This window comes from Triturus cristatus, chromosome 1_1 (assembly GCF_964204655.1).
Source record: "Triturus cristatus chromosome 1_1, aTriCri1.1, whole genome shotgun sequence".
Taxonomy (NCBI): Eukaryota; Metazoa; Chordata; class Amphibia; order Caudata; family Salamandridae; genus Triturus; species Triturus cristatus.
In genome coordinates, this window is record NC_140579.1 from 831,555,343 (window position 1) to 831,582,648 (window position 27,306).

Below are 27,306 nucleotides of genomic sequence, written 5' to 3' on the forward strand. Positions count from 1 at the left end.
CCTAACTAGTGAAGGAACAGTCCTCCCCACAATGTACCAATTGATGATATCTTCCAATAGTTCTTTTTTGTCATTCAGAGATTTTAATGGACGCAAGCAACCTGCTACGCTTAGAATTGTGCTGTGTTTTTGAATCAATCCTTGAAGAGTTTCAAGAGACGAAGCATCCTCTATCTATGGAAAAATTAAGATTATGATATTCTGATTAAATAGAAACAAAAAACATTTTAACTTAACAAAAAAAACTGTAATTAAACCATGATGATGCAGAATATTTTGCCTTGGCCATCTGCTAAATAAACATATTTGTTCAGTAAGTTTAATGTTTATAAAAGTTTAACAGTCAATGGACTAAAACAGTATCAACTGCTGCTGTAGTTAACGCCACTGTAGTTTTACACTAGCTACACTCTCTCCCTGAATGGAACACCAACTGTAAAAGAGTGGGAGAGAATTAGACAAAGATGACTAGCAAAATGGCCTAATGTACCTGAAAGTGTTTGGCACTGAGTATATTAATCCAGAATACAGATATTTAGGTCCTCTCCTATATCACATTGTTTGCAGAAACATGGTCAGGAAGGCCCCATCTATTATGTTATTAGTCAGTGTTGAAAAACTGTAGCAATTCCAGGGGAGTCTCATGGGGCAACTACAAGTGGTAGTTGGTATGACTGTAGTTATGTGCCTGAAACTTTGTATTCTTGTAATATGAAGACTCTGACATATCAAGAACATATCACATACTTTTGATTTGGTAGTATCACTAAGAAATATAGATCAAAATTTGGTTAACAGTATGACGTTCTTGATTGATCACTGATGCAAGAATGTGGATTTGTGCATGTCAGTTGAGAGAGTAGCAAATACGTAGAGGTTGCTTTGGAAACTTTAAAAAGGTGTGGAGGCACGGGAATAGACATTCAGGATTGACCCAATTCCATATCAAATAGATGAGTGTAATTTCTTTTCATATTCATTTATAGTACATGTGGCAATTATACATAAATCCAAGATACATAAGTAACTATTAACCACAAAATTAGACCCAAATCATTTGCATGTTTTTGCCTAATAGACCCTCAACTACGTGAAAACCAAATAAGAAAAATTGATAAAGATTCCTCAGCACAGATGTTTAGTATCTATTGCTTACCTCTTGCAACATGTCTCGTGTATCTGGATCTACCACATCTACCAAACTGCAATTCACATTTTTTTCATCAGAAACTAAACATCGATACAAAACAGGAGACACAAAATTTGGAGCAGGCCCCCCGTGAACTAGGGAAACAGCCAGGGCTTGGCCAGCAAGGTAATAGTCATCATTTCGCATACCTTAAACAAGAAAAAAGAAATTAAACGTAAAGTGTTCTGCTTATCTATAAAACATTTATTATACATCTCAAACTAAATTTATTGCATAAAATCTAGAAAACATATTATCCAAGAATCCACGGCCCGATTCACAAAGGTACTTACGTGCAGTAAAGTCAAGTATGCAGAGTCTCGGCATACGTGGAGAAGCCTTCGCACTCGGGGCTTAATCACTGTACTTGGGACACAGTCTCCATACTCAGTGCAGAATCTACACAGTTCACAGTGCGGAAATTCGGCCCGAGTACAAGACTCCGCACTCTTAACAGTACCTTTATAAATCAGGACCACAATATATTTAAGACAGACTAACATATTTAGACAGATGGCCTGATTACGAGTTTACCCATTACTTTACGCACCTGATAAATAATTTTACCACAGGGTACATTAAATATTGGTTGTGAAAAATAACACTTATTGCTAGTTTGTGGCAAATAGCATGCAGATCTTGGTGTTTAAAGCACCAAAATCTGCATGATACAGTAAATTCCCTGTTTTTCTCTACCATTATCTTTTGACAGGTTTCGCATGCCAAAATTTATCGAAGGTTGAGTTTTTTTTAACATCCTATAATGATCAAATGTAAGATCCTGAAGAAAGACCGCTCCACCCGCCCCACTCGCCAGCATCCACAAAAGCTCCCTCCGCATGACAACCACTGACTTGGACGACGCCTCGCCCCCATGTAACACATCCACTTCCAGACCAACCCCAGAATAACGCTCCATGGAACCCTCGCCTACAGACTGCCTGGCTCCATTCACCAATGTCATTGCTGACCTAATCACATTCCATGCACTCGCCTCCACAGACTACATACTACTTAGAGAACTAAACTTCCACCTGAATAACCACCACGACCCTAACACCACCGCCCACCTTGAGAACCTCAGCAACATAGGACTGAAGCAACTTGTCTCTGCTCCCACTCACACAGCAGTACACAAACTTGACCCTGTCTTCGCAGGACGAAATAGCATCTTCCTCTGTCACATCACGGAACTGCTCTGGTCTGACCACCATTGCATCCACTTCTCCTTTAGAAAACCCACAACACACAAGCACACGCATCGCCTCCCATGCAGAATCTGGAGCAAAGTCTCAGAAGAACACATCACCTCCGCTTTCACCTGCACTCCATCCCTAACTATGACAGATGCCAACACTGTGGCAAGCAACCTCCATCAATGGATCGCCAACTGAACAAACACACTCGCTCCCCTCCAGAAGACTACAAGACGACACAACAAGAAAGCAAAGTGGTTCACCGCAGCACTCCAAGAATCTAAGCACGCCTGCCGACGACTGGAAAAGACATGGAGAAACAGCAAAACTCTGGAAAAACACACCACCTACAAAACAGCCACCACGGCATACCGCCAACTCATTAAATCCACACAGAAGAATTTCCTCCAAGGCAGAATCCTCTCCAACACCCACAACTCCAAGGACCTCTTCTCCATCAAACAGGAATTTGCCAACCCCAACAGCGAAACAACAGAAGCCCACCACTCCCAAGACCTCTGCAACAGACTCAGCTCCTTCTTTCACCTCAAGATCAAGACGCTCTATTACAACTTGGACGGCCAAGACCTCTGCACCGCCTCAACCCCCACCCCCAGCAATGCCACCCAACAGATCCTACTTACTTGGACCCCACTCACGACAGAGGACACCATAAACAACATGAAGAACATCCACTCCGGAGCACCTTCAGACCCCTGCCTGCCACACATCTTACACAGGGCTGCCACAGCCATCGCATCCGAGCTACGTTGAACCATCAACTGCTCCATCGTGACTGTCACATTCACCGACAAATCGAAGCGCACCTAAGTCAACCCCCTCCTAATGAAATCCTCCGCAGACCCGTCAGACCGGAAGAACTTCAGGCCCATCTTGGTGCTCCCTTTTGCAGCCAAGGTCATCGGAAAGGCCATCAACACCCAGCTAACATACTTCATTCAAGCCACCAACATCCTAGACATCTCCCAAACTCGATTCCGCAGCAACCACATCACCAAGACCACCCTCTAAACCGCAACAGATGACATCCGTGCACTCCTTGACCAAGACCAAACTGCAGCCCTCATCCGCCTGGACCTATACGCAGCGTTCGACACTGTCTCCCAATGCACACTAACTACCAGACTCCACGACGCCGGCAACCAAGGAAAGGCCTTAGACTGGATACGCTCATTCCTCATGGGCAGAACACAGAGAATAAGACTTCTTTCTTTCCTTTCAGAACCGACCAAGACCAGGTGCGGTGTACCCCAAGGATCCTGCTTCAGCCCCACCATCTTCAAAGTCTACATGGCCCCCCTCGCAAGCATCATCCGAAACCATGAGTTCAACATCGTCTCCTACGCTGATGACACCCAACCCATGCTCTCCCTCACCAAGGAACCCAACATCACCAGGCACAATAAGGGATGAAAGCTGGCAAAGTTATATTCCTTGGAGGATGATTGTTGGGGACATGTCTTAATAACCCAGTTTAATTGTCTCCACCTCGTGCTTATATATGTAGTACCTGATTAAAAGGTACAACTCATTCCTGCCCAAAGAGATTTACAACAGTGTGTTTAACCAGGAATAGAATATTACATGCCATTTTTGGACCTTCCAGATGTTTCTTTCTTTAAGCGGCAGCATAATCCGAACTTAACCATAATTAAGTTGCTGTACCCAAAAAGTTCTGCTTTCTCAACACTCCTACAAGATGTCTTGATGGGCTCCAGTGGAGGAAAAAGTCTATCTTAAGAACTTTTTTTTTTAAGATCTGCATCTACAATGGACTGGAAGACTTTAATTTCTACGTACAAGAACTCCTACCGTTATAACCCAACCAGTGTCTGAAGTCTCATGTATCAAACTAACCCACGCAGTGGTTTATTTCCTTTGATAATCGGGCCTAAGCAGGATGCATCTGTACAGTTTGGGTGATTATTTCATACACACTGCTGCACCAGAGCATCAACTAAGATTACCTAATGCAGAATCTCTAAAGTTAGCCATTATTTGAAGTACTTGTCAGGGGAATTTTCTCTAAATTGATAACAGTAACTACAGCAGGAAAACCTTAGCCCCTCATTTAATGCAAAGCAAACATAAAATATATAATGTAGTACATGCTAGCAAGGTTGTTTTACAGGCTGCAAGGGATATATTCATTGGGTGAAATTGAAACCAGTCTGCTCTTGCTGCATAAATGAATAGTATAGTGCAGTATTCTCTTCACTATTCCACTTTTAGTTAAAATTCTTTGAGAATGTCTGATCAGTGGTATCAAACAAAATTTGAAGGAGTCGGTAAGTAACATAATATAAACATTATTTACACTTCAAATAATTATTCTTTCCCTCCTCTAGAATTTGAGCAGTTTAGGAAGGTTGGAACATAATAAATTTACGGTACCTTGGGCATCACAACTGAGTGTCTTGCTGTTTTCGGGTCCCTCAAAGAGTTTGCTGTGTTGTAAATGATGCATTAACAATCGCAAAAATTCCCGTGTTGGACCACCAAAATCAACAGCTCCTTCAGAGTTACCAGAGGAATCAGTAAACATAACAGATATACGGTTGATTGCTTTATAGGTTTTGCGAAGGAAGCCACGACGTGCTCCATCCCAAATATTTCGCCGATTTATGTTGAACTTGGATGTCTTTTCAGAGTCAATTTGTAATGCAAGGTTTGATAGTAGATCCTTCAAAGTTATGTCATCGCTCTCACTGAAATACAGGAAATAAAGCTAAGCTATCAAATGTATCAGTTCAAAATTAAACGTATATATTCGGAATTAAACCTTATAAAATTACCTTTCGTGTGCCTCATTTTGTTCAGCAATATTGATATTTGAGGTATCAAACTCTTCATCGTCAGGGATGTGCACATTATCAACCAACAGTTCAGTGTAACATCTAAAACAGGAAGAATATTGTCAACTATTACTATGTTAAAAAAACACAACCAATGTATCATCCTATTGCTTCCTGTTACAAGTCAACCTTATACATGACTTATAGGGCTACATGCATGAAAGTTAGAAATAGCCATTTCATAAATGCGATTCGCTGTGAATCACAATTAGGAAATCTCTATTCCTAAATGGACGTCTTTTGAGTTTAATCACTGGTTTGTAGTGGGTTGAGGTAGGTCGCAATTTGCAGCCCATTAGGAATCGTTGCCATCACAGGGATGGTGGCCTGCTGGGGTCAGCAGACAACCATGTCTGTGATTGCATTCAAATAAAGAAACTATTTTTTGTGCCTAAACGCAGCCCATTTTCCTTGAAGGAAAACATGATGAGTTTAAAAAAGAAATAAATGAAACTTGGAAGTTTCAGTTTTTAAGAGCAGGCCAGTGCTAATGTTGCCACCGTATTTCAGTCGCAAAACATTTGTACATACCATTCCAATTTCGTATTAGGAAGGGATGCCCTCCTCATGCCCCTTCCTAATGCAGAAGAACAGAACCCAAATTGCCATTCTATAAAAGCATTTTGGAGGACGCAAATGGCCCGACTCTGTGAATTGGGTTGTTTGTGACTACATATACATGTTCCTAGGTTTGGATTACTAACGTTTTACCAAATTAAGCAACAATCATCACTAGAGAACTCATTATCTAATTTGTTCACACTAGGTATGATCTTGTAACCAACATGAGTATGTTTAATGATTAATTATGCTTAATTGTGTAAGCCAATTACTTTAGACTTGTAGAAATTGCCAGTCTTGTCTTTGCCCTCCACATTTATTTAGCATAGTAGTGCAGATTACAATTTTACCATCAATGCATTTTAATAGACAGAACATGGGTTAGTGGTAGCATATAGTTAAGATCCATACAATATGTAAAACAAGAACAAACTAATAGCGCCATGCCACACACCAAGGGTGTTATACTTCAGAAGTACATACCTGTGGTACTCCATATTGACTACTAGGCACCTAGACATTTGGTTTTACGTCTTTTAAATTGAGAATTTTGTAATTCTGTCTCATGCTAAGATGCCATGGCCACCACACTACATTATGCCGCACAACTACTGCTTGGGATTGTACATTTTACATTGTTGTATTCCTGCATAATTTAAGTGACTGCTGTACATACCATTACCTGCCTTGATATACAGATTTTTTTTTCTTTAAAGTATTTGACCACTTCAGATGCATTGTACATTAACTGCATGATCCAATAGCCTTACATCACGGGAAATAGCAGGGAAAACAGTTCATCATGGTCCTGCATTACTGGGCTGGTCATGACAAAACTTGCAAGAGAATAACTTTTTTTATGAAAGCCAAATACTTTCGAAATTATATGACAATATTTAAAAAACAAGCAAATTTATAATTGAATATCTGGGTTGAGAAAAGCAGTACCGATAATGGTCATCAAATCCTTCGCTAATGACAGTGGGAGAGGGCGAAATCTGAATTGTATGTTCTTCTGTCGTGTTTGCAGAAATTTGATTTGTTGTAATGTTGTCGACTTTCAATGGACATGAACTACTCAGGTATTCTGTTTCAGCAGAATTATTGCTGAAAGGTTCTTCACTTTCCAGCCACATCACCATCTCCGTTTTTTCATCTATGCCTTTATCCTATAAAAACATCAATGGCACATCAAATGAATCTTGATGAAGATATCCAAGAAATGCTAGTAATCAAACAATTTATAAATAGCCAGTGTGTAGTAGCCAGGCAAGAACTACTCCTTGAGGACAGCATCACACAAGCATTTCCAGTGTTCACTGCCAGCTTACCATACACAAATCCTACTGCTATAAGGTGATTTAAACTGCCTACAAGATCATCCATAGCACAACTCCATATTTTTCAAATATAAATTCTGACATTACATGTGTAATACAACTCTCAGCTGAAGGCACTTACCATTTGCAATTTACACCTTGTGCAATAAGCAGCTCCAATAACTTTAATTGGAACATTGAAGTTAAACATATTAGGGAAATAACTATATATATGTGATTCCTGACATCACACGGTAACCTAATCTTGTCACTGTATATTTATTTGCTAATACTGTATAGCTGCATACCTAATCTACCTCATATCACTGTAAATTGTCCTGCTATTCAAATTGTATCGTTAGCCTACCTCATGTAATTGTTAAGTGCTCTGATACCCAAGGGTCACGTTCATGCTATATAAAACTCTTTAAATAAATAAATAAAAATAAATTCACCTCTGCATCTTATACACACATACAGACATTAACTCACTCACAAACTCCGTCTAGGCAATCACTTGTTCACATTTGTTGGCAGTCACTCCATATAGAGTAAGAGAGAACCGCATAGGCTGGTGATACATAGCTATATGAATAGAGTTAAATATTGGACTATACAGTTTAATGCCCAAATTAAAACAAAGTGGATCATATTGAATTATGTTATAAAGTAAAATTGTATATTCCTATCTAAATATTAAGTAATGTTCCTCCTTTTTATTTTCGGTAACAACATAGGGCCAGATGTAGGTGACCAAATACTGAGCGGTAACGCATAAATTCGCAGAATTTCTGCGTTACCGACTGGTATTTGGCTGAGTGCAATGTAGGTAAGTTGAAACCTACTTGCAAAATAAGGAATCGCATAATAGCGATTCCTTATTTTGCTCTTGCATTTAAGGAATCGGAAATATCGATTCCTTAAATGCAATGTACGTAGCACTAAAAATAGTGCACTTCAGCCTTAAGGAATCGCTAATTACCACCAACTTCAAGTTGGTGGTAAGTAGCGATTTCCTTTGAAAAAGCACTTTTTTGCTTTTTAAAATGTGCTATGTGGCACACATCCATGCCCTTGGGGCATGTATGTGCGCCACATGTGCACACATGCAAGTTTAAGGGGTGCAACAGGGTGTCATTTGGACACACTGGCACCCTTGAAATAGCTCCCGCTATTACAGATTCGGTAATACCGAATCGCTAATAGTGAAAATCTTCTTATTCAGTCCTATGGGCCTCCTAGCCCATAGGAATGAATGGGTAGGTATTCCTTAATAACGAATCTCAATTACCGATTCGTTATTGGGGAAAGTTAAGGAATCGCTAATATTTTAGCGATTCCTACCTACATTCCATTTAGTGAGTCCTTAATAGCGATTCGGTAGAAATCGCTATTAAGGACTCGCTAAATTGAAGTTACCTACATCTGCCCCCTAGTACAGTATTTTACTTCCGGCTTTAGATAGATATTGCTACGCTATAAAAAAAATTTTTTATCTAACTGCACTAGAAAGAAGATGCAATATGAAAAATATTATGGGAATATGAAAATGCATGCATATGTATTAATAGACATGTTTCCTATACCTTTCAAAAGAAACCACAGAGCATACTTTATGCAAGTATTACTTACAGTCACCTGTGAATCAGGAAGTTGAAGAATTTGCCTTGATGGTTGTAAATAGACTGATTTCTGTTTGAAGAGTTTTGAGATTATAAGACCTGACAGACTCTGTTTGTCCATTAGCAATGGCTGCACTAATTTGTTATGGCATGGCATCAGAAGTTTTATGCTATAAAAACATAAAGTGGCGTGTTAGTTTAACTACACATGAACTTTAAAATTATACATTTCAACATATCTCAAAATATCACAAATGTTCAATCTGCATCACTCAGAATATCATCCATGAAGGAAAAAGTAAACCTGTTTGTCAATAAGCTGACCAACTTTTATCAATGCTGACAAACTGTTATACCTGTCAGCCTTAGAGTGGTCTTCCGCCAGACTTTTTGCTTATTTACATCCACTTTTTAATTATTGTTTTTGTTGGACTTAGGACTCTGACCACTGCTGACCAGTGCTTAAATGTGCCTGTGCTTCTGCCATAAACCTGGTTTATCCACAATTGGTATTTTTAATGTCTTGTAGGTGCATTGTAAAATGGTATTCCATATACCCAGGGCCTGCAAATTAAATGCTGCTAGTGGGCCTATAGCACCGATTGTGCAACCCACTCAAGTAGCCTATCAGACCTGTCTTAGGCCTGCCACTGCAGGACTTGTGTGTGCTGTTTCCTGCCACTCCGACTTGACATTTAAAATCAAAGCCTTAAATTTCCCTTTTATTACAAATATGTCACCCCTAAGATAGGTCCTAGGTAGCCTATAGACCTGTAACAAAACTCTGTCAGAAGAACTGCTGTGAGGCTTCAAGGACTGTCACTATTCTGGACTACTGATCTTGAAAACCTGCTTTTCTGCTGTGCTGCCCTTCTGCCTGCTGCTCACTGGCCCTGCCGAGTGACAGCTGGACTCTGCCTTGCGACCAAAGTGTTCTCCAAGTGCTTATTTGATTTCCTCCTGTTGCTTGCCACTCAGCGATATCAAAGTCTATAATCTTGCTCCTGTGCCTGGTCCATTGGAAGTGGACCCAGATACTTGCTCCAGAGAAACAATGCATCCATTGCTTGTATGAAGCAGAACCTGATGCATCGTAACTGTGACAGGAGTTGAATCGGCACATTGCTTCAGAACCAATGCAACGCCTGTGCAAACTGATGTTCGGAACATCGCACTCAAAACCAACGCATCTAGTTTTTGGCACTTCGTCTTCGGAACCGACGCATCGCCACCCTTTGGGAATCAACATGCCGCTCCCCTGCGCTCCGCATCTCGCTGTTGCACCTAGGATCAAAGTACTATGTTCACTGGACCTGCTTGGCTCTTGTCCCTGGTCTCTGATCTATCACGTCGGCCTGAACTGTTGACTTTGCCCCAGTCCAGCGTGACCAGATAACCCAAATTAGTGCATATTGCTTGTAAAGACTAGTCCTCTTTTTATTCTTTATAAATTCATAACTCCACTTCTACATTTTATGTTGGTTTGTTCTAGATTAATTTATAATAATATTGCCTGTTTTGCTAAACCTATGTGGAGTATTTCTGTTGTGTTTTCATAGTGTTATTGTGTAGCACAAATACTGTACACGATAACTATTTTGATTTGCCAAGCTACCAGAGGTTGAGCACATGTAATCTTTTAGTGAGTATCCGAGATACCCTTAATAGGATTGTGGTTCCTGCTTAGACATGGTGCATGTCTTTGCCAACTAGAGACACGGGGTCTTATTTATAAGTCCCTTGCGGCACAACTGCGCTGCCGGAGCATCACTTTTGTGACCTTACAGAGGCGCCATGTTCAGATCTAGTTCTATGAGACCATTAGAAGCCACTTTACATGGATTTTCATGGCTTCGTAGATATGGAGTAAAGCAAAGAAGCGCAAGTTGCTGACTTGCCTTACTTTGTGTCAAAGAGGCAGTACATTCTCTAGAGCATGCGTAATGAGGAGAAATGTTTACATTTCTCATTTTTTCCACTTTGCATGTGTGCTGCATTCTGCAGCAAACATAGAACAAGGAAAATGCCTCTAATGATTGTTTTTATCCAGGAAAGTGCCCCTTTCTGCACGAAAAACAATCACGCTAATAACGCAGACACCCTTGCACCATGATGCGAGGGTGCCTGCGTTGGTTTATAGCTGTAAATTGTGTGCCGGCGTGGGCTGAAAGGACATGAAATGCACTGTTTCTTGCAAATACGGGTAATTTACTGCCATTTCGAATTGGGGTAGGGCAGTGCAGCAAAATGACTTGCGGCACTACCCAACTCCTAAACTTTAAAAATATGCCCCACAGATTCAAACACCATCTATATATTGGATGGGAGGTAGCGCTGTGGATAAGAATGGAACAGATGGAACTGCTTATCTTTCAGCATTCTAATTGTCACTATATTGATTGTACAATGTGCTATGCTTTTCATTCACGTCAGTGGTCCCGAGTCCTCCAGATCTGAATGTAGTGAAGATACGCATCTATATTTTAGATCACTAGCACAAGTATTAAATTATTTGTACTCCTACTTTTAAGAATATCATCTCCATTAACTATTGTGATCCGTGTAAAAAAGGAGTAATTATTAATTGACACCTGCAGTGAGTTTCTTCCTCCTGTCTATCTGACCATTGACACTCATTACTTCTTAAATTTCTTTGTATCCATATGTTATTTGCCATACACATAACCAAAAATCTCTTAATACATTGAAAGTATATGGCTTTGATTTACAAAATAGATTAAATGCAAGACTGTTACCTAATTAAGTGGAAATAGATAACAATTCCATATACAACTTGCTGAAATTTTCAAAATAGTATTGCATAAAAATATGCGAAATGAAAATTGTCTTACTCAATATTGTCAATTTTGGGGCTAAAAGCCACACGGAGTTGGTCCTGCACCTCATAGTTAGTCCATAATTTGTTAAACTCAAATGTTGTGATGATATGTCCACTCTCATAAAGAAATTGCTTTGTTCCTTGCTTCACCACACTCTCATCTTGAGGACCAGATAAAAGAATTACTTCCTTTGTGAATGTAGGAGGCCCACGAAAATGCCTGAAATGCAAAGCCATGTCCAGATGTCAATTATATATTTAGAAATTGAATATAATTCTACACTTTGTACTATATCACAATTCAAAAACCAGTTTCTGTGAAGTACCAAGAAAAAACTCTCATTAGATCAGAAAAAAAGAACATTTGATTGGCACAATGGTCCTGAAAGAGCAAAGCGTTCATAAAAGCATAAAATAACAAGTTTAAGATCTTATTTTTAGAACTGTTGCACCACCTCTAGCCTAATCAGGGTGCGTGTTTATTGAGTAAACCATTTTTGGGGAGTTCTTGGGACTGTGCTCATTATCTCTCCCTCTCTCTCTCTCTCTATATATATATATATATATATATATATATATTATCTACTGGCGGTCGCCAGTAGATAGTTATAGTTAGGACCATGTTTCCATAGGAAATCCGCAACATTCTATTTGGAATAACTTTGGCGCCGGTCGACGAATCCTCGCAAAATTTTCAAAACTAATGGGGCGCTACGCTCCGCTCCTACCCTGAAAGTCTCGGGGGGATTCGTCAAGCGGGGGCTGAGAAAAAAGGGGGATCCCAAAACGCGTTTTCCCCATGCATTTTTCCATAGGACCTTTAGACACAGCTACAGCCCGAACGGCTGAACAGAGTTACTTGAAATTTGGCAGAGAGGTAGTCTACAGGTCAAGGAAGTGCCTTTTGTAGGTCTGGTGTAAATCTGTTCAGTAGTTCCTGAGAAAATAGCATTTAAATCAATATATATATCTGTGGCAGCGCTCCGTGCGCTTACCGTGCGCTTACGGTAAGCTTACCGTACGCGTACGGTGCCGTGCGCGAGCGCGATTCTGATTGGCTGTTAGATCTTAGTAAACATTCGAATTGGTCGAAACCAGGAAGTGGCGGCCGCCATTTTCTCTCTCGCACTCTGAGGGGGGGAGGAAAAACAAAGTTGGATAACATGAAAAGGGGCAGGCTAGACAGCTCCTAACCACCTAGCCTTGGTTAGGGTGTCCCAAAAGAACCCCCAAGGGCAAAAATTCTATTTTTTTTTTTTTAAAAACGCCGAATGCGTTTACCGTACGCGTACGGTCAAAAAAAAATAAAAAAATAAAAATATCCACATTTCCCCCCCCCCGTGTGTAAAAGGTGCCTGTAGGGCACCTTGTGTGCATGGCATATTTAATAATTGAACATATAATAGATAGCCTTTCACAACGAAGCGCATAATATGTCCTCCGTGTGCGGACGGTGCGCGAAGCGCATCGTGCGTACATGGCCCATCCAGCGTAACGTGGGCACGCGGTGCGCGTAGTGCACCGCGTGCCCACCGTGCGTGCACGGCACTAACAGCGTAAAGTGGGCGCGCGGAACGAATTGCGTGAAGTGGGCGCGCACGCCACGAACGGCGTAAAGTAACTTAGCATTTAAAAAACCGTACAAATTCACTGAAAAAACCATAGGTTTCACACACGTTATAGTTAGGAATTAGCATTTAAAAAACCTTGCAAATTCACTGAAAAAACCATAGGTTTCACACATGTTATAGTTAGCTGGACATTTCACTCGTGAAAAACCATTGAAATTCCCCCGTTATAGTTAGTGCAGGCAACTATAACTCACGCGACGGCAATCCTCTGCTGATGACATATGTGTCTTTATGAAAAAAAAATATTTGTAATATATGTATAGCTAAAATTTAATGGAAGAAGACATGGGCAAATAAGTGTCTAAATACAGTATTAGCATCAGCAGAGGATTGCGGTCGCGTGAGTTATAGTTGCCTGCACTAACTATAACGGGGGAATTTCAATGGTTTTTCACGAGTGAAATGTCCAGCTAACTATAACATGTGTGAAACCTATGGTTTTTTCAGTGAATATATATATATATAGATCTTCGCCATGCATGGACGCACCGCTCAAAGACCAAAGAAGGGCCCGCGAGGGAGGTAAAGAATCCTCTCTGGATGGGAACATCAGGACTGTAGTTTTAAACATGCAGGGGTGTGTGCTGGGGCTCACCGGAGGGCTGTAAAACAATGTGTCCTGGAACAAACAGCAGAAATCAAGCCACCAAAGGGCGAAAAAGTGCATAAGTTAACTACACCTCCCAGCATGCATGGAGAAGATCAATACAGGCACACCGGAGGACAATTGAAGAATGAAGACATGCGGAATGGAGAAGTAGCTGCAGGAAAATGATTCTCTGCTACGGGCCTCTTACGAGAAGTGCAAATGCTTCGAAACGTACGTAAGGGCAAGGACTCGATAACCGGGATGAAAAACTGTGTGTTTTTAAAATAAATAGTCTGTGACTAACCTGATGTGGAGTGCGGCCTCAAATCGGAGAAATCTGTGGGGATATATATATAGACATATATATATAAATATCACAACACAGGAAGAGATATCGAGGATTCAAGTCCGTAAAACAGCAGCTTTATTCAAGTACACAGAGGCAGCATTTCCTTTGAAAGGTTATCTCTTCCTGTGTTGTGGTTTTAAAGGACAGGAGACTCCTTGCCTGTTCAAACGAGGCCGCCCTGCAGGGACGGGGGCTCCTACCAAAGTGGAGAACTGTGCTTGGATATATATCTTGGTCATGTGATCAAGGCCTTTCTGAGGCCGATACGCGTCATGGCGGTGCACGACACACTTTTTGATTAAATATATATGCACTGATTCGACTGGGTCCGCTTCGTCCTTTCTGCAAGCTTGAATGGTGTGACGAAGTACCTGTATATATATAGTGCAGCCACTGAGGAAGAGCAGCAATTCTGCTCGAAACGCGTATGGCACGCCACATGGGGAGCTTGTGCTAGGCTGGGAACTGAACTGCCAGCGGTGTTTTGTGCTGTAACCCCTTCGTAAGAGGCAACTCCTTGAGGACAACCTGTGTGTGAATAATAAAGCGGCTCGTCCGTCCGCGGAGAAGCCCTACCGCTTCTTTAGCGGGTCTTGCGTGCTTGGATTCACGGGCACGTTTATGAACGGAGGGGGCCTCAGCCGCTGGAATATATTGGCGAGGGTTCCAGCACAGATTTCAAGACTTCTCACCCAAACGGGTTTGACATTTTAAACGAACTGAGGCAGTGAGTCCACATGGTGACAAACTACTAGTCCTTTTGAACTACTAAGACCAGAATGCTGTGGTTGACGCCCATTTGGGCGGGACTTATCTACTTTGAATAAATTTAGTTAGAAATCAATCTGCTTCACTTGTCGTGCAACCACTGAGGAAGAGCAGCAACTCTGCTCGAAACGCGTATGGCACGCCACACGGGGAGCTTGTGCTAGGCTGGGAAATGAACTGCCAGCGGTGTTTTGTGCTGTAACCCCTTCATAAGAGGCAACTCCTTGAGGACAACCTGTGTGTGAATATATATATATATATATATATATATATATATATATATATATAGAGAGAGAGAGATATGTCGAGTGATATATATATATATATATAGAGAGATATTACCTACTGGCGGTCGCCAGTAGGTAGTTATAGTTAGGACCCCTTTTCCATAGGAAATCCGCAACATTCTATTTTGAATAACTTTGGCGCCGGTCGATGAATCCTCGCGAATTTCTCAAAATAGGTGGGGCGCTACGCTCCGCTCCTACCCTGAAAGTCTCGGGGGGATTCGTCAAGCGGGGGCTGAGATAAAAGGGGGGTCCCAAAACGCGTTTTTCCCATGCATTTTTCCATAGGACCTTTAGAACGAGCTACAGCCCGAACGGCTGAACAGAATTACTAGAAATTTGGCAGAGAGGTAGTCCCTAGGTCAAGGAAGTGCCTTTTGTAGGTTTGGTGTAAATCTGTTCAGTAGATTCTGAGAAAATAGCCTTTAAATCAATATATATATCTGAGCCCGCTTACGGTACGCTTACCGTACGCTTACCGTAAGCGTACGGTGGCGTGCGCGAGCGCGATTCTGATTGGCTCTTAGATCTTAGTAAACATTCGAATCGGCCGAAACCAGGAAGCGGCGTCCGCCATTTTGTCTCTCGCACTGAGTGTTGTTTATCAAACATGATGGCCAAAAACATGTTACGGGGCTGTTTTGACAACTCCCTCCCACATAGTAATGTTGAGGGAGTCCCCAAACATCCCCCAAGAGCAAAAACGGTTTTATTTTTTTTTCGGCAATTTCGCCGAGTACGCTTACCGTACGCTTACCGTAAGCGTACGGTAAAAAAATAAAAATAAAAAAAACACTATCCACACTCACCCTACCCCCTGTGCTTTTGGTGGCCGAAGGCCACCAAATGTGCAGGGCTTATTAATAGGTAAAAAAAAACTAAATTTTGCCAACATGAAATTATAAAATCGAAATAAAAAAAACACTATCCACATTGACCCCACCCCCTGTGCTTTTGGTGGCCGAAGGCCACCAAATGTACAGGGCTTATTAAAGTTGATAAAAACCGTGCACGGAACGAACTGCGTTAAGTGGGCGCGCACGCCTCGAATGGCGTAAAGTAACTTAGCATTTAAAAAAACGTACAAATTCACTGAAAAAACCATAGGTTTCACACACGTTATAGTTAGGAATTAGCATTTAAAAAACCTTGCAAATTCACTGAAAAAACCATAGGTTTCACACATGTTATAGTTAGCGGAAATTTTACTGATAAAAAACCAATGAAATTCCCCCGTTATAGTTAGTGCAGGAAACTATAACTCACGCGACCGCAATCTTCTGCTGATGACATATGTGTCTTTATGAAAAAAAAATATTTGTAATATATGTATAGCTAAAAATGTATGGAAGAAGACATGGGCAAATAAGTGTCTAAATACAGTATTAGCATCAGCAGAGGATTGCGGTCGCGTGAGTTATAGTTTCCTGCACTAACTATAACGGGGGAATTTCATTGGTTTTTTATCAGTAAAATTTCCGCTAACTATAACATGTGTGAAACCTATGGTTTTTTCAGTGAATATATATATATATATATAGAGATATATATATATATATATATATATAGATATATACACTAATATATATAATATATATACACTATTTGTGTGTGTGTGTGTGTACATATGAGTATATATATTTAAAACAAATTAATAAGAATCCACAAATTCAAGTGTTTATTTCAAATAAAACAAAAACATGCTGTACGGTAACTATTGCATAGCACCCCATTGCATTTTTGCCAAATGTGCTCCTCTCAAGTAAGCTCTTTTGGTAAATTATCACTGACACAACAAGAAACTCTACATTTGGCAAGTGAGAGATTCTGGGTCTGAGGAAGGAGAGCATCCACCACCCCGGTGGTTTGTAGGCCACACACCCAATTTAAAGTGAAACTCATAGTGAAATTTATTTGAACAAAATTATTTGGGAGACAATGAAGGCAATGAAATAGTATATCATATGTAATCTAACCTCCGAGTATATTTTGGCTGTTGCATCCTTTCACCATTCTGTCTTCCAAAGTTGCGTGTAAAGTGAAATATTGGCGATTGCGTCACAGAACTTTGCACACGTGTTTCTGACTGTTCTTGGGCTGACTTAGCAGATTCCATTGGGTTTGAAGAACACCTTCCTCTCGAAAAAACGTGTCTTACTTCTTCGTCCACGTCTTGTCCTCTGTTTCTGTATCGTGTATTGTAGTTTGATCTAGATATGCTTAGACTGTTAGTATTGGCATTACTACTTCCTGAAAAGGTTTGATTGGACCTAACATGGGTCTGAGGATTCCTTGGTACATCTAGAGTTTGGCTTATTGCCTCCAAAATTGATGGCTGAGCTAAAAGGCTATCGACAAGGTCACACACTACCTTTGACTCTGCAGCCATCTTTTTAGTGAGATCTGGAAAAAAGAACATATCAGTATGTAATAACACTGTAAAAAACTCATATCATCTGACAAATAACAAGCTAGATAAGGTATGGAAATTACCCCACCCACAAGGATTTTCCCTGCACGATTTTTGCCAAGTATAATAACCTGGCAAAATTTGAGCAAGAGATAAGTACACATATTTCGAGGTTTGAACATGTAATGTGGTAAAACAAATGGTATTTCCCTCCTTGATTCACCATTCAGAGGCGTGTGACTTAGAAAGATGCAGTTAAACTTCACCCTTCATAAAATAAACACTGCATTCTCAGAATTCCATGTGTAGTTGAAATGTATACATTTAATACAAGAATGAAAATGCAGCCCTCCATCTGTCAAAAAATATGGTAGGGACACCTTTAAGGAATCCACTTTGTTCACATCTTGTTTCCTAGCAAAGCAATTCAGAATGGCTGTAAATAAACCTGAAATAAATATTGAACCTCTGATGTCTGCTAACAATACTCTGTGGAGAACTGTGCTGTACTGCACATTTTCAATTGTCAAACAACTTTTGATGTTATTTGAAAAAGTCTAAGTAAGCAGTTGCTTCCATTTATTTTTTTCTTTTATATTATTGTGACTTAGGTACGCTGCATATTACTGGAAATGTAGGTAGTAGACAATCACTTGCTTTGAAAAATAAGAAAGAGGAATTACAATGTGAAGAATTGTAACTACTGGCTTTTCAATTGGCTGTATCATAAGTGTCATGGTTGCAAAATAAAGGCTATTTACCCTCTCCACCATATTGTTTAACTGTCATCAGGTTTTTTCATTAGTTTGGCCCTGGCAGAAAGCAAGCATTGCCTTTGTCAATGTGTTGTTTTACGTTTGGCATTTGATCTAATATGTAATATACACACATTTAAATGAGCTTACATAATGACAAAGTAACATATCAAGTTAGCATCTATATTAAAAAAAGCGTGTAGTGGGGTTGCTTGGGAACTACCCAGAGTTCCTTGCTTCCTTTTTTGGCATAAATTATCTGGCACTCTAAGCCTGAAAGGCTATTTTTTGGCCTTATAATGGGTGTTCCCTTGAATCTGGACAAAGCTATACCTTTCTGAGGAGCTCATAGTAAGAGATAAACACGTTTTCAGGGTTTGCTTTTATTAATTCCAGGTTGGCTTGGGAAGTATTTTAGCAATCCAAATCTGTAGTACTGTACCTGGAGTGGTAAAAGATTTTGGATCTCAGATCTCAGACTACCGATGTCAAGGCTAGTCTCCCGCCTCCCGATTCCTGTAAGCAAAACCCGATTCCTCGGGGGTTTCAGCTGACACAGCTTGGTTTTGTGTAACGTGCTAATTCTTCCAGCAATAGTTTGAGTGGTGATGCAGGGGCTCTAGAAGGGGTGAAAAAGCAAAACAAAGCCTCATTAACATACGAATGGTATTTAAAAGACCTGTGAAGTACTCTGGGGCGGCTGTGTGTGTGCCTGGGGAAGGGCACAGGTGGGGGGGGGGGGGGGTGTATGCACTGCCAGCAACCTGCCAGGCCAGTACACAACTCTTGCATCGATCACCCTCTCTCTACCTGCCATTGCGCTCCATGCTTCTGAAAGATAAGAAAAAAAACGTGCATTTTGCGTTTCAAATGTCCGATGCTGCTGCAGGACACTTCCAAAGCCCATACACGACAGTAACCCGGTTAAGGCCCCATTCTCCTGATTTTTTTTTTAAATCTCCCACTTAGGTCTTCTGAAATGTTGGCATGTATGATATAGGCCAAAAAGAAGTCGCCGACTTTTTTTTCCAAGCGCTGAGAAAAGCATGCTGTGTTGCGGTGGCATCCGAGTACAGACCTGCAGGACGCCACGTATGCCAGAACTCCATCATTCATTCGTCACTTCCTGCTCCAAGCATGTCTCCGTCTGCACACTTTCAAAATATATTTTTTCTTTTCAGGTACTTTAATGATAATGATATCTATGCTATCCGACGCACATGCCAGAAAAGGCTAACGAAGGGTGTCCTTCATCACAAAGGGAATGTTCTCATCCCTTACGACTAAAAACACTGAAAGAGGTCCCTAATCGAAATCCAGTCGTAAGCGTTAGTGTACAACTGAATTTGCCGTTTGTGTTTACACCTGTCAGCATGCGCACAACACCCATTGGAGTCAAAGGGCTTCAGCCCCCGTGTGTGTGGCAGAGGTGGGTCTGTGCGTCTGTAAGTGATGTATGCGTTTCATGCATTATTAAGCAACTGAGAAGGCAATTAACATTCACTCACAGCGTGTTGTGGCAACTGCCTTCCACGGATCATAGAAATTAAATTACTGTTTTTCATAAATGTCTGTTTAAAACATGATAGATGTTATCATGCCACGCCAATCACATTTAACTACCTATTCATACGATTTGCAGTGTAAATAATTATCATCTTGAAATAGGCAAAATCGCCTTTCCCCGAGGCCTTCCATCAACGTGCTGTGCAGGCCTGGACAACTGAACACCTATGCACGTGTTTACAGCCACACTCCCTAAAATGGCACGCTCTAGCCGCCAGATCTGAAAGTGAAAGTACACAGATGCTGGAGGGCCAATGTCACGTTGAGTTCGTTATTCGCATTTGACTAGCGCCCAGCGGCGTAAGGGAGCTTAGGTGTCCCCCCCCACCAAACATGGAGGAGGGACACCCACCCTCCGGACCAAGTCAGAAGCTCTCAATCCAGGGGCACACCAACCATGTACAGTGCCAGAAGGGAGACGGGAGCTCGGGCCCCTCGCACCGCAGGCGCTGCTTGGACTATTGTTACGCCTGTGCTAGCGCCATCCTCCGTTTTTCAGGGAGTCGTAGCGCCCTTTCTATCTTGCGAAAGTTCCTTGAGTGAAACGTGAAAAACATCAGTGGTTTGCGCCTGTCGGTTTTTGGTGTTTGATCCCGTGATTTTAGCAGAGAGCATCTTGAATGTTTAGAATGGAACTGTTTTCTGGGCAATAATGCAAAGCGCGAACACGTTTTGTCCTGGGAGATCTTTGTAGTGTGTAATGGGGATGGGTGGGTGGTCCGAGAGACTCTTATGTTCTTTTTTTTTCCTCGAGTGGTTGGTTTTCCTTTACTTGTCCGAAGTAAATGTTCTCTATCTCTCCATCACAATCCAGGTAGGTCATTATGACGCAGCATTGCCCTCTTGAGAGAACGGTGTGTTGCTGTTATATTTATCAGAGGGTTTCCATGGTGCGTGTTTCTGTGGTAAATTACAGTGCTATTACTTTGCCGACTGCAGTGTTTATGCCAAATAGATGGCATTGTGCACCTGCTGATAGAAGGGTTCTGTCACGCAGGTGCTGCTGCCCGAGGATCAAGTACTGTGCGCCTTTCTCTGAAATGATGACTCACAACTACATTAGTGCGTGGAAATTGCTGTTGGGAGTCTGTCGAAAGTGCAGTTGTTGAATGTTGACGATATTCTGAGTTTGTGCTATGAGGACCAGGCGCGCAACACCCATTGGACTCAGGGCTTCAGCCCCCCCCCGTCCAGTGGCGTAACGAAACTTGAGGGGGCCCCCCTGCAAGGCACTGGGAGGGGGCCCCTGCTCCGTATTTAATCAGCAGCTCTCGGCCAGAGTACTGTGCTGAGGGGGCCCCCTAGAGCTCAGGCCCCCCACGCACCGCAGGGGTTGCGGGGGCCTGTGTTACGCCACTGTTCAACTGCATCAGAGTGGCCCAACCGGACTAGCTGTCACTCTGCCACTTTTACAAAATGACAGCAAATTAACTAGAAAGTTTCAATCCACTGCCTCGGCGCTGTTTGCTGGAGAATCATCAGAAGCAACCATTGTACAACGTTACTCTCTTCTTTGCCCCTCAATGGTGTCTAGTGCTGCCACTCTCGCTGCCAAACCCTGCCTGTGTCCCATGTCTCCCCCAATGTCCTGTTCTGCCTCTGACTGTTAAGCTCCTTGCTCTAAGCTTCTTGCTCTTGCCTCTCACCCCTGCCTGTCTCCTGTTCTGCCCCTGCTTGTCAGAGTCCAGCCTTCCTCTGATGTAGCTCAATTTTGTCTGTTCCCCCTAATTTTGCCTCGCAAATGTCTACAGTTGTGGAGTTGTATGACCTCAACATGATCAAAATGTGGGAAAGCAGTTATTAATCTCAAGATACAACTGTCAAATTCACAGCAAGAGATAGCAGTTGAAATGCAGTCTGGCTTCCTCTCTTTGAACCATTCATCTATAAGTACTGCCAGTGCATTCCTGTCTTCCCCACCCTCAGAGGTTCCTGTTCAAGCATCCTCAGAACCGTTCACTGCAAAGTGCCCGCAAAACTGCTGTGGGAGCAATGCATGGGGAGCACTAGTACATTTAATCTACACATACTGTTCAAGCAGCTGGCACTCATAATCCACCTAAGAGAATACCTACGCCCACTGGTGTTAGGAAACTGGCACCCCTGTGGACCTCTCAAAAAATCCGTAGTGTCACAAGCAATTACAAGACTTTTTGGTGGCCCATCTCCTTCTGGAATCTGAAGATCTAACACTCAAATTGTCCTTGATCCAGTGCAGAACATCGTCCTTACCTAGAGCAACACCAGTTTGGTTACAGTGATCAGGCTCTTAAAGGGTCATCGCGTGTACAGAAAAAAACAGTTCTCTTTATCCAGTCCCGCATGTCTAAAAATAACCAACAATAGGCATTTCAGAATGTACTTTTGTTTGATGATGTCTGTTTGGGTATTTAGACCTATCATGCCATCATTTACAGAATGGCCTCTAACATTCTGCCTCTTCAGCCACATTCTATTACCAAAACTTCAAGGACTGGGCCACTCAAACTACTGCGCCAACTCTCCAATATATAAGATCGTTTGGAAGTGATTGAGAACAGCCAGTAAATCATGCCTAGATAAAGGTATAATTGTTCCAACCTTTACTGAAACATTTGCTTGGACAATCAAGTTGTTCTGAAATCCTGTGGGTCACAACATCTGAAACCCGAAAGTGAGACAGGGTCAGCAATCTCATGTTTGCAACCATTAACAAATATCGCAGAAAAACAAATATTGTGCCATAACCACTTTAAAACAAATACCATCAATAGCTTTGGGGTGTACAGACATTTTACTCACTATTTACTTAATACTTGGACTATAAACAGCTGACTGACTACAAGTGAAATGTAAAAGTAGTTCTATTCATGTAGTTTGCAAAGTCTGTGGATCAGAATGGGTGGAGGTTGTCACCTCTATAGCAGTTGTGAAGATGACTTCTTGTGATTTCTTGGGATGGCTGGTCCAAGTGGACATGAAGGTGCCACCTCTATATTATTTTTTTAACAGGCACTTAGAGGGTCAGGTGTAGGGCTGACTCTACAGCGCACCCCCAGACATTCAGAATGACAGCGAAAAATATGTGTAGTGGTGTCTCCTCTTGGATCTGAGGGCACTAAACAAGTTCTAAAGAAGCAAGGCTTCGGGGTGAGCTCTTGCCTGGACATTCTTCTGTCAATCGTTCGTCTGGAATAATTATATCACCAGATCTACAGGATGCTTATTTTCTCCTGGCCATACACGAATGGCATCAAAAGTACCTGCGATTTATGGTGGTTGGTCGGCACTACCAATTCAAAGTAGTTGCATTTGGCTGTGAACAGGAGCAGATACATGAGTTGGGACTGCACTGTAAAATTCTCTAACAAGTTGTGAACGTTTAACTAACCCTATACGAGGTCTGTGAGTCAAGTATATAGAGACAGACACTTGCATAAATGTGGTGAGCAGCATACAGAGAAGAGACCTTCATGGACCAGTGTAAGAAGCATATTGTTACAAAACATTCATGAACAGGATTTGGGAGAGGGTTTTTCATGCACCAATCATGGACTGTTGATTTCATGAAAATGTGTCTGCCTGTGAATATAATAATATATTTGACAGTTTATTAGGGAAAGGTTTTGGATGATGTAGGCAAAAGGAGGACAGGAGAGTGCAGTGTTCCTTGTGGTCCTGCACACCCTACATTCAAGGTAACAAGCTATGGTCAGTGCTTTAAATGCGCTGGTACTCACCAGTACTGAGTACTGGCCCTTTTCAATTTCCTCCCTTATTGTACAGGAACTTCTCCTTGGCCAAAGAGAGTACCCGTACCAATGATGTTTAAACAAGGGCCGGGCCAGGTTCAAGTCACATTGCGATGCAATTCTGATGATGTGGCTGTCACAGCCTGAGTGTCAGTGAGCTAGGCCCCGGCTGAATTATCTACCAATGGCTCATTTCATATGGTGAAAGGATGGGCCTTGCATCACACTGTGGTTAACAGCCCAGGGACCAATCAAACCCCATGGTGTTAATCAACCTATACAAGTGATGTAGGGTGTGCCATCTTCTTTGCTCCTGGGCACACAGGATATACTACAAAGGAATGTTAGTTGGCCGAGAGCTTTTGTGCCTCTGTGCTGAATGCTGTGAGCATGTGGGAGTGTGCGTCTGTCTGTGCGCATGTGGGAGTGCCAGTGTTGGTGTACAAGTATTCAAGTGTATTGTGCCTGCTTTCCACCCCTGGTAATATTCTGAGAAAGTTTGAGAACATCGCAGCACTCAGTACCAGCCTCAGAATACAGAAGCACAGCATGTCAGAGTGCATACACTCACCAAGGTCTGCTGTTAGCATAAGGCCTTCATCTGCGGGATCTTGCCATTAATAGCCATCCATAGTGTTAAGGAGCAGGTTAAATATTCCAGGGCCTCCTCCACTCCATACCACCATATCAAGGGGGCAGTGGAGGGAAGGGAGAGGGGATGAACGTAGGTAACAAAATTGCAGGGGTTTGAGAGCAGAACAGTCATTCCAAACCATCGGGCAGTGCACTCCCTGGGCAGAGCAAGAAAAACAACTGCTCAGGGGCCCATCCGCATCCACGCAGGCTTCATACACTGGACACATCAGCAGGAGCATCGAGCCAGGGGAGGGTAAAATCTACCACTGACTCTGAGTGATCTAACAAAAGCTTCACAACCCCATGTGTCCACCTCCTGACCATAGCTCTCCTACTCCTTGTGTGTGCCTGCCTCAGTCACTGCCTCTGGGGGTGACCTGAGCAGTGCACATTCACTGCTGTGATTTAACTCCTAAGTGAGTCACTTACTCTGGGTGACCTGAGGAAAGACAGCTCACTATCCTGTGTCCAGCTCTTGGCTCTGACACTGAGACTGTGTTTACCTGTCGAAGATCATTCACCATCCTGAGTATCCAACTCTCGACTCAAACACTGACTCCTTGTGTGACCCTACGATTACTTACTTACCACCAACATGCGCCTGACTCAGCCACTGACTCCTAACAGGTATTACACCCTACCACTTTCAAAGATCACCAGGCGCTGTGGATGCACACCTCGAAAATCTCAATCCCACTCAATGCCATCATCTTGGCCATGCTCTAAGCCCTGCCCCCAAACCTTACCCGTACGCTCCCCCCACATTCTCCTCTGTGATGCCCTTGTGTGCTCATACTACTCCACATTGCCATTTCACCCATATGCTGCTCGCCTTACCACCCCGTTGTGTTCTCTCTCATCCATGTGCTCCCACATGTTCCTCTTTTGCTCCATTTGCTTCCCCTGCCATTGGTGCTCCTTCTCTACGCCCTCTGTGTTGCTTCACGCAACGAAGTTGCTTTGCACACCCCTTCCTGTTGCTCCCCCTCAGTGTTGCTCTGTCCTTGTTCCTCCCTGCACCCAATTAATTCCCTTTCCCCTGTGTAGCTTACCCTACCCATGCTACTTTTTTTTGGTTTACAGATCCAACTCGGTCCGGCAAACTAAAAAAAGCGAAAGCAACATTTTCTAGGTGTGTGCCTACAAAAAAACATGGCTGGGCTGGGTGTTGCTTTTTTCTCTTTTTAAAAAGACATGCTATATAGCTTCAGGTATTATGTACATCATGGCTAGAACCATTGATTAAGGTTCTCATAGGCAATACCTATTGGATTTGCCAATATTTGTTTAGATATTGCCTTTACTGTGCTTCTTGCTGATCACTCACTAATTTCTGCTCTAGGCAAACAAGTCCCGAATGGTCCAGGATGGCAAGGTAGCCCTGGCAGGCTGGCTGAAGACGCGGTTGGAGTGATGAGCAGGGAATAGTGACAATGATGGCAGGGGAGTGGTTCTGCTCTCCTAAGGCAACTTTCTTCGTAGTATACCCAGTGTGAGACCCACTCATCAACATTCATCTGCACATCTGGGTGGGAATCTCTATACCTATGCCTGCTCAGTACCACAAAGTTTAAACAACATACCTCAGAATTGACAATCAAGTAAAGTAACCAGCTAAGCAGACGATGATCATCAAAATATACAATAAAGGGACCTATAGAGCTACCAGATTACTGAAAACCATAAACTGTGCGCCTCTGTCTCACAATTCTTCATCCATCACACTGTTAAGGGCTGCGTTCCATACACGATAACAGTACCTCATGCACGACACTGAAACACTTCCTACATAGGATCAAAGCAAAGACAACATATTTCCAGCCACACACCCCACATGGTGTATCATGCTACTCTTCTAGACAAGTGCTTTAGCACCCGACATAAGGGTAGTAAGCGCTATATAAACATTGCAAATCTATACTAAACTCTTCTGGGTGCACTAATGCAAGTTTCTTCCCAAGTATGACTGAATTCAGGTTGCCTGCTGTCATTGGGCCGCTCAGGAATCACCAACCACCTGCACCATAAGCAAACATTGAGATAAGAAAATTCTGCTTTCATGGAACAAGGTTTCTTTTTCTCAAGTCGGAAGACAAATCAGTAAAAGAGGTGAGAGCAGAGTGGCGAAGAGACTTGTATGCGCCACTGAGGCTATGACGTACCTAGCCTTACCTACTAGGACCGGTAGATCTGCCGGGGATACAGCATTACTGCGCAGTAATATCCAGAGTGGTTTTATCGACTGCCTCCGTTTTCTTTGTAAGAATGGGAAATAATATGCCGTTTCTGCATTCCTGGCTGATAGAAGCACACAGTATGCCACTGTATGCTTTGCTTTTCTCAAACAAATTCCTCAGAGTGTTACCTGAGGAGAATTTTTGCAGGAACGCAAGCACAATATCGCCTAACCTCAGAAAACAGAATCAAGCGCCACAAACACCGATTCTGCTCACCTTCAGCTTTGTTGCTGTACTTAGAATGAGACGGCTGGAGTGGGATGATTTTTAGTGGAAGACTTTAGAACTAGCTGTTATGATACATGTTGGAGTGAGTAAAAATTTAAAGTAAAATCCGTATTTTTTTTTTTTATTAAAAAGGGTAGTGAATTCACGACGCACGTGCCGATGACAAATCGAGACATGGGCGGGAAAAGACCAAGACAAAAAAGTGCAGTTGCGGAAATAAACCTGTGGAATTTTAAACGATAATTTTATTGATTTTAAGCCTTCAAATATGTGCAAGTGTGTACTATATCAGGCGCCGCTTCATCTATCTGCCGCCTTTGACATGTGCCTCATTCTAATAATCTCTCCACACTTTAAACTTGGAGTTTGCAATTGTGTGCGCACATGTCTCCGCTCTTGTCTTACATCTAGAACTTAATTGGCCTCTTTCCCCTCCTTTTCACTTGGACTCTTCTACAATTGCTTGCTAGGCCTGGCCTGCTGCGCTCCTTCCAGAGCCCCAATTTATTCAATCTCT

The 27,306-nt window shown here is 42.2% G+C and overlaps 1 protein-coding gene across 3 annotated transcripts in view; it reads right to left on the reverse strand.

Annotated features, from left to right (window-relative positions):
* Positions 1–27,306, reverse strand: part of LOC146871146 (uncharacterized) — a 32,582-nt gene that overhangs the window by 3,347 nt on the left and 1,929 nt on the right. For all 3 annotated transcript variants that reach the window (XM_085650303.1, XM_085650308.1, XM_085650305.1), the window contains exons 2-10: positions 18,834–19,010; positions 17,203–17,629; positions 11,616–11,822; positions 8,774–8,933; positions 6,771–6,991; positions 5,202–5,303; positions 4,801–5,114; positions 1,157–1,338; positions 2–174 (exon numbers count right to left, since the gene is read on the reverse strand). In XM_085650303.1, coding sequence (XP_085506429.1) covers positions 2–174; positions 1,157–1,338; positions 4,801–5,114; positions 5,202–5,303; positions 6,771–6,991; positions 8,774–8,933; positions 11,616–11,822; positions 17,203–17,615 — 1,772 coding nt within the window. In that variant the 5' untranslated portion in view covers positions 17,616–17,629; positions 18,834–19,010. The remainder of the gene's footprint in view (position 1; positions 175–1,156; positions 1,339–4,800; positions 5,115–5,201; positions 5,304–6,770; positions 6,992–8,773; positions 8,934–11,615; positions 11,823–17,202; positions 17,630–18,833; positions 19,011–27,306) is intronic.